Raw genomic sequence first — 8,517 nt, 5'->3', positions numbered from 1 at the left:
TGATAATTAAGTAGGGGGGAAAACTTTCTTTAAAAAAGAAAAAGAAGTAAAAGGAAATTTGACGAAAAGTGTATTATAGGGACAGATTATGTGCCATTACAACTGGCCAATTTTCATGACCATTAATAATATTTTAAAGTCCTGCACTACAGTGAGTAGCTGCTTTTTGTGGGGAAGGAGATTCTCCTCTGAAAATACATTCATATTCGTTTTCTACATGGTGTTGCTCTTTCTGAAATTCTTCTAAGATTTAATGTACACCAGCATAAGCATTCCCTGTTATATCTTTCTTTCTTTCGGTGCCATGCTTCTATTTTGTAAAAATGTAGATATTCATTCTACATGTAATCACACAAGACAAATTTGGGGGGAAAATACTGATGACAAAAGGCAACACCATTGTATTTCTTATCCTACTGTGCATATAATTATTTTCACAGCAATCATTATCTGCTAGCTTTTTCAAGAAAATGTGGCTTTAATTCATTAAAAGCTCTTGGAATTTCATCAGCTGGAAGGAATACCAATGTACACAAATTATGGTTTTGTTGTTGTTGTTGTTGTTGTTTTGTACCAGGGATCAAACTCGGGACCTGGCGCTTGTAAATTATATATTTTTAAACTGATCTTTTTATTGCTGCCATATCTCATGACCAATCCATTAATCTGAATTTTCTGCCAAGAGGATTGGGCTGAATGTAAAAACACAAACTTTAATGGTTCATGTTCAAAAACCTTTATTTCACCTAATTTCAAGCCTTTCATTACCATTTGGAGATTCCATTGAAATTCATTTTCTTCTGCAAAGTTCACTAAGTACTCAAATGACTATTTATGAAGAGCTTTACTTTTTCAGTCTATTGGTCAGCTTTCCATCACTGGGACCAAATACCTGACATATGAGGTGAGATGAAAAGATACAGTGAATGTTTAAATTTTTCTAAATGTATTACAGTAAAAACACTTTACCATTAATCCCACTCAGAATAATCCCTCTTGCCTCAAACACACACTATTGCTCTAATCATTTCCTAAAGCAGGCCTGGAAGTTCTCTTTCTTGCCTTTAGTTGTGTTGTCATGGCAGTCTTGATGTTCTCAATCTATTCAAAACATTTAATTTCTATCAAATGAAAACATTGCAATATGTCCTCATCCACCTTATTCACTGGATCTGTGACCATGCAAGATCATTCCCCAAAGTCAAAATGATCATGAAAAGAAAACATTTTGAATCAATTCAGGAAATCAAGACAGGAAAATGACAATGCAACTGAAGACACTCAAAAAGTGGCAAGAACAATGGAATAAAATGTGTTTGAAGAAAGAGGGAGTATTTTGAGGAGAATTAATAGTAATGTGTTTTAGTGTAATGCAATTTTTAAAAAATTAAATGTTCACTTTCATTTTTGTTCACACCATGTAATCCACTTAAAAGAGAAAAGGGTTATTTTAGCTCATGGTCTCAGAGGTTTCAGTCAATGGTTGGCTGGCTCCAAGCAGAAATGGTATGGTGCAAGGGCATGATAGAGGAAAGCTCTCAACTCATGGTGGCCAGAAGCAGAGCACAGAAGAATCCCAGATGAGGGAAATACAATACCAAATACAGTTCCCAGGTTCACACCCCCATGGCCCACCCAGAAAAAATCCAGGAGTGTGCTTTATTAATGTCCCAGGTGTCTCTAAAGCCAATCAAGTTGATAATCAAGGTTAACAATCACGTAGTCAATACATAAACATGTGGATAAATTCTAGAATTTTCAGATCCAACAAGGGCATGAATTGTATATATTTATTTAAAAAAAAAAATCAGGGGCAGCTTCTACTTCTGTCTGCCATCACGTGCGTGCACTTGCCTCCGAGCCTAACCATGTCTTCTCACAAGACTTTCAGAATCAAGCGATTCCTGGCCAAGAAGCAAAAGCAGAATCGTCCCATTCCTCAGTGGATTCGGATGAAGACTGGTAATAAAATCAGGTACAACTCCAAGAGGAGACACTGGAGGAGGACCAAGCTAGGACTGTAAAGAATTGAACATGAGATGCAGCATATTTCTCTCCCCGGAGTCACAAAATGATACATTCTTTATCATGGTCGAGATTACACTACCATATCAAGCTTAAATACAATTGGCTGGACAGTTGAACGTGCTTAATCAGGAATCTTGTTCTGTGATCACACTGAGTCAACAATAAATGTTTTGAAACCTTTTGAAAAAAAAATCAGGTGCAGTTTTGAAAGTTCCAGCCATTAGTCAAAGTACATCAGGTTCTGATTTTTCTATGTTGGATTTAGTGGTACAAATAAGTCTATTTTCAACAGTGAAATTCATAATCCTGAATAGTTAACCATTTGCAATGATTTTTTAAGCATTAGAGGAAACTTCTTTTTGCTGTCTAAAGAGCAGCTTTTTCTGAAGGCAAGCATGGTGCTATGTATGGAGGGACAGAAATAGTACATGATTTAATAATTTTGTAACTATCCTGTGCATAAGTGAAAATGTACTCATTCTTTACCTGCACTTCAACTTTCTACCTCATTTAAAAAAATTTTTTTTTCTTTCAATGGGAACTGCAATTCTCAGTATTCTGGCTTTCAGGGTTTCAATTTTTGAGATTTTAATCTTTTAAGTTTGTGATTTTTAAGGATTTTTACCTTTCTGGATTTTAGACTTTAGAGTTTTTGATCTGTTAGGATTTCACACTTGAGATTATTGTGTATCAGGATTTTGCTATTTGGGATTATGGATCAGCATCATTTATGAAGATATTCTTTATGAAGTTTAATAGTTCTCTATTTCCTCATTTACTGAGGTTTCTAGCATGAATGGGTACTGGATTTTCTTAAATGTCTTTCCTACATCTCTTGCTATTATTATATGATTTTTTTCTTTGGACTATTCATGTAAGGGACACATTAATTTTCAAATATTGAAACAGCCTTTCATATTTGGAATAAATTCCACTTGGTCATGGTGTATAGTTCTTTTTATACATGATTGGATTAAATTTGCTAATAGCTTGTTGAGGATTTTTGCTTGTATGTTCATGAGATATATTGGTCTGTAGTTTTCTTGTAATATTTTTGTCTGGTTTTGGAATTAAAGTAATCCTGTCCTCATTTAATGGATTAGGAAGTATTACCTCTGTTTTTTTCTCTCAAAGAACTATGGATTAGGTAGTTTTTTCTTTAGATGTTTGGTAGAATTCACCAGTAAGCCGAACTGGGCCTGGTGCTTTCTTGTAAAGTTTATTATTGGTTCAATTTCTTTAACAGATACAGGCCTATGCAGATTGTCTATTTCTTCTTGTGTTATTTTGGTAGATAATCTCTTTCAAAAAATTGATAAATTTTCTCAAGGTTATCAAATTATGGGCATTAAGTTATTCATAGTATTTGTTTATTGTCCTTTAATGGACACCGAATTGCACTGCCCTACATTTCATTTCTGATACTAGTGACTTGTGTCCACTCTCTTTTGTCTGAGACTGGATGAAGGATTATTAAGTTTTCAAATATTTTTGGAGAACCAGATTTTGGTTTTGTTCATATTTTTTTATTGCCAGTTTTCAATCTCTGATTTCTGCACTAATTTTTATTATTTATCTTCTACTTAGTTTGAATTTAATTTACTCTTCTTTTTCAAATTTCCTAAAGAAATTTAAATGATTGATTTTAGGTTTTCTTTTCTAATATATGTGTTTGATGCTATAAATATCCCTCTAAATATCCCTCTAACACATTTTATTTTATTTAGAATATGTTGTTTAATTTGCAAGTATTTAAGAATATTTCAGGTATCTTTCTGTTATTGAGATTAATTCCATTGGAGTTTAAAAACAATCATTGTATGATTTCTATTCTTTTAAATTATTTGAAGTGTGATTTATGGCCTAGAATGTGATCTATCTTGGTGAATGTTCCATGTGAGTTTGGAAAGAATATACATTCTACTGTTGTTGGGTAAAGCAGTCCACTGATGTCCACGATATGCAGCTAAGTGATGGGGTTTTTTTTAGTACAATTATATGTCATTACTGATTTTTTTGCCTGCTGTATCTATTAATTTCTGATGGGGGAGGGGCCAATGTCTCCAACTGGTTGAGAGTTCATTTATTTCTCTTTGCCATTCCATCTACTTTTTACCTCATATATTTTCATGCTCTGTTAAGCACATACATGTTAAGGACTGTTATATCTTCTTGGAAAACTGATCCCTTTGCAGTATATAAACCCTTTCTTTATCCCACATAATTTTCCTTGCTCTGAAGTTTTCTGTCTGAAACTAATATAGCTAGTCTTGGTTTTTTTGTTGTTGTTCCTTTTTCTTTTTTTTGATACCAGGGATCGAACTCAGGTCCTTCCACTTGCTTGGCAAATGGCGAAACCACTGGACTAAATTCCCGGCCCCCTGCTTTTTTTAAAATTAGTATTAGAATGGTATTCCTTCATCTTTTAAATGTTGATGTATGTTATTCTTATTTCAGAATTGGTTTCTTATAGACAATATATAGTTGGGTCTTTTTCATTTACTCTGACACTGTGGCTTTTAGTTAGTGCATTTAGACCACTGAGGTACAAAGTGATTATTAATAAAGCTGAATTAATATCTACAAATTTTGTTACTGTTTTACATTTGCTGCCCTTGTTCTATTTTTGTCTATTAATCTTTTGAGACCTTTATGGTTTTATCTGAGAATTTTATATAATCCATTTTCTCCCCTTTCTTAACACATCAGTTATATTTTTGTTTTTACTCTAGTGGTTGCACTAGAGTGTGCACTATATATTTACAATAAATCCAAGACCGTTTTCTTTTATAAAATAATTTTATTGGTACATTTTAGGTATATGATATGGTTACATTCATCATTGGAAATTTTCACCTTTACATAATCACTTTTGGTTCTTATTTTACCCCCTTCCCCTGCCCTCCCTTCAACCCCTCCATCCCTCGCTATTTACAAAGACTTTGTTTACATTTTTTCATTTTCTCATATTAATTCCATTCCCTTCTTTATTTTCCCCTACCCTTCCTACTTCCCCTTCCCCTTTGCCCCTTTTCTTCCTATTTCACATTATCTATTATACCTTTGAGTCCTCATTTACACTATCAGTTTCTCACACTAGACAAACTATTCGATATTTACACATGTGTGTGCTATTTATTTCACTTAAGAGTATCACCTCAATGTGCATCCATTTAGCTATAAATGTCTCTAATATTTCATTTTTTATGGCTGAGTAGTACTCCATTCTATTAAAAAAAAACCCACATCTTCTTTATCCAATCTCCAGTTGATGGGCAATTGGGCTGCTTCCAAGTCTTAGCTATTACAAATTGTGCTGCTATGAACATGGGTGCACACATATCACTGTGGTATGATTCTTTTAATTCTTTGGGAAACATACCCAGCAGGGGAATAGCTGGGTCAAATGGGACTTCCAGTCCTAGTTCTCTGAGGTATCTCCATACTGATTTCCACAGTGGTTCCATCAGTCTACACTCCCACCAGCAGTGGAGTAGGGTTCCTCTTTCCCCACAGCTCCGCCAGCATTTGTTATTGGTTGATTTCATGATAGCATCCATTCTTTCTGGGGTGAGGTGGAATCTCAGCATTGTTTTCATTTGCATCTCTCAAATGACCAGTGATGATAAACATTTTGTCATATGTTTATTTGCTATTTCTACTTCTTTATCTGAGAAATGTCTGTTCATTTCAGATGCCCATTTTTGGATTGGGTCTTTAAATGTGGGAGGTCTGATTTTTTTAAGTTCTTTATAGATTCTAGATAGTAAACCTTTATCTGAGGAACAGCAGGTGAAAATTTTCTCCCACGTTGTGGGTTGTCTCTTCACATTGTTTGTGGTTTCTCTTGCTGTCCAGAAGCTTTTCAATAAGAAGAGAACCCACTTGGTGATTCTGTGTGCTAGTTCACGAGCAAATGAGGTTTTGTTCATAACATCTTTTCCTACACCAATGTCTTCAAGAGTTCTGCCTAGCCTCTGTTCCAGCCAGTTCAGCATTTCTGTTTTAATATTTAGATCTTTAATCCATTTTGATATTAGTTTAGTGCATGGTGAGAGGTATAGGTCTAGTTTTAATCTCTGACAAGTTGAAACCCAGTTTTTCCAGCACCATTTATTAAAGAGGCTATCTTTCTTCCAGTGAGGGTGTTTGGCTCCTTTGTGAAAGAAGAGGTGGCTGAGTGTGTCTGGAGTTGTTTCTGCATCTTCTACTCTGTTCCACTGGTCCACAGGTCTGTTTCTTTGCCAGTACCATGCTGTTGATTATCACACTAGCTTTATAGTATAGTTTCAAGTTGGGGGTTGTGATACCCCCTGCCATGACTCGGGTGCCTGGAATTGCTTTTGCTAGTCTTTGTCTCTTCTTGTTGCAAATGAATTTTTGGATTGTTTTCTCAAGTTCTATGAAGTATGGTGCTGGAATTTCAATTGGGATTGCATTGAATATATATAGCAGTTTTGGAAGTATGGCCATTTTCACTATGTTGATTCTTCCTACCCAGGAGCAAGGGATGCCTTTCCATTTTCTGATATCATCTTCAATATCTCTTTTCAGAATGCTATAGTTTTCAGAGAAGAGATCTTTGACTTCTTTTGTTAGGCTGATTCCTAGGTATTTCAGTTTTTTGGATACTATTGTGAAAGGAATTGTGTGCCTTATTTCTCTCTCAGTGAGTTTGCTGTTCATTTAGAGGAAAGCTATTGATTTTTGTGTGTTGACCTTGTATCCAGCTACTTTACTGAATTTGGTTATTAAGTATAGAAGACTTTTGGTGGAGTTCTTGGGGTCTCCTATATACAGTATCATGTCATCTGCAAATAATGACAATTTGATTTCTTCATTTCCTATCTTTATTCCTTTTCTTTCTCTTGTCTAATTGCTGCGGCTAATGTTTCCAGAACTGTACTGAACAGGAGTAGTGATAGTGGACATCCTTGTCTTGCTCCTGATTTTACTGTGAAGGATTTCAGTTTTTGACCATTTAGTATGATATTCACTGTGGGTTTTTCATAGATGGCTTTTATCAGATTGAGGTAGAGACCATCTATTTCAATGTTTTGTGGGGCTTTATCATAAATGCTTGTTGGATTTTGTCAAATGCATTTTCTGCATCTATGGAGATGATCGTATGGTTTTTGTCCTTGGCTCTATTGATATAGTGTATTGCATTTATTTGTTTGCCTATGTTGAAACATTCTTGTACCTCTGGGATGAATCCCACTTGGTCAGGGTGAATGACCTTCTTGATGATCTTCTGCATTCTATTTGCCAGTATCTTATTAAGGATTTTTGCATCTATGTTCATTAGTGAGATTGGCCTATAGTTCTCTTTTTTGGTTGGGTCTTTCTCTGCTTTGAGGATCAAGGTGATGCTTGCTTTCAGGAATGAATTTGGGAGTATTGCTTCCCTTTCAATTTCACTGAAGAGTTTAAACAGTAGTGGCAGTAGTTCCTCTCTAAATGTCTTGTAGAATTCAACAGTGAAGCCATCACGACCCGGGATTTTCTTAGTTGGTAAGTTTTTAGTTACGTTTTCAATTTCATTGGTTGATATTGGGTTGTTAAGAACTTTTAGGTCTTCTTCATTTAACTTTGGTAATTCATACATACCTAGGAATCTGTCCATTTCTTCTGTGTTTTCCATCTTATTGGCATATAGGCACTTGAAGTAGGTATTGATGATCCTCTGAATTTCTGCTGGGTCTGTTGTAATTTCACCCTTTTCATTTCTAATTGCATGAATTTGGGCCTTTTCTTTCCTTTTTCTGATAAGGTTGGCTAAAGGTTTGTCAATTTTGTTGATTCTTTTGAAGAACCAACTCTTGGCTTCAGTGATTTTTGTATCATTCTCTTAATCTCCATTGCATTAATTTCTGCTCTGATCTTTATAATTTCCTCCCTTGTATGTGCTTTGAGTTTGTCCTGCTCTTCTTTTTCTAGAAGCTTGAGGTTCAGCATCAGGTTCTTTAATTGGGCTCGCTCTGTTTTCCTAATATGAGTATTCACTGCTATGAATTTCCCTTGTAAGACTGCTTTCATTGTGTCCCATAGATTCCGATATGTTGTACTGTCATTGTTATTTAATTGTAGGAACTGTGTAATTTCTTCTTTGATTTCCTCTGTGACTCATTGGTTATTCAGAGGTGTGTTGTGCAGTTTCCATGTGTTTATGAAATTCTTGCAGTTTCTTTTACTATTGATCTCCAATTTCATCACACTATGGTCTGATAATATACAGGGGATAACTTCAATTCCTTTGCACTTACTTAAACATGTTCTATGAACGAGTATGTAATCTATTTTGGAGAATGACCCGTGTGCAGCTCAAAAGAATGTGTATTCTGATTTTGTGGTGTGGAACACTCTGTAAACATCTGTTAAGTTCATTTGTTCAAGAGTTTGATTGTGTTCTAGTATTTCATTGCTTATTTTTTGTCGAGTTCATCTATCTATTTATGACAGTGGGGTATTGAGGTCCCCCACTATTAC

At 35.0% G+C, this 8,517-nt stretch overlaps 1 protein-coding gene across 1 annotated transcript; it reads left to right on the top strand.

Annotated features, from left to right (window-relative positions):
* The first annotated feature begins 1,815 nt into the window (after positions 1–1,815).
* LOC101707773 (large ribosomal subunit protein eL39) lies at positions 1,816–2,109 on the top strand. Its single transcript, XM_004839673.4, has one exon. The coding sequence runs from the start codon at positions 1,869–1,871 to the stop codon at positions 2,022–2,024; it is 156 nt and encodes a 51-aa protein (XP_004839730.1). The 5' UTR covers positions 1,816–1,868; the 3' UTR covers positions 2,025–2,109.
* The last annotated feature ends 6,408 nt before the right edge of the window (positions 2,110–8,517 follow it).

Source organism: Heterocephalus glaber, unplaced genomic scaffold, assembly GCF_053883595.1.
Source record: "Heterocephalus glaber isolate CG9 unplaced genomic scaffold, H.glaber_assembly_v1.0 deba00000676, whole genome shotgun sequence".
NCBI lineage: Eukaryota > Metazoa > Chordata > Mammalia > Rodentia > Bathyergidae > Heterocephalus > Heterocephalus glaber.
This window is presented reverse-complemented; position numbering and strand designations above follow the sequence as displayed.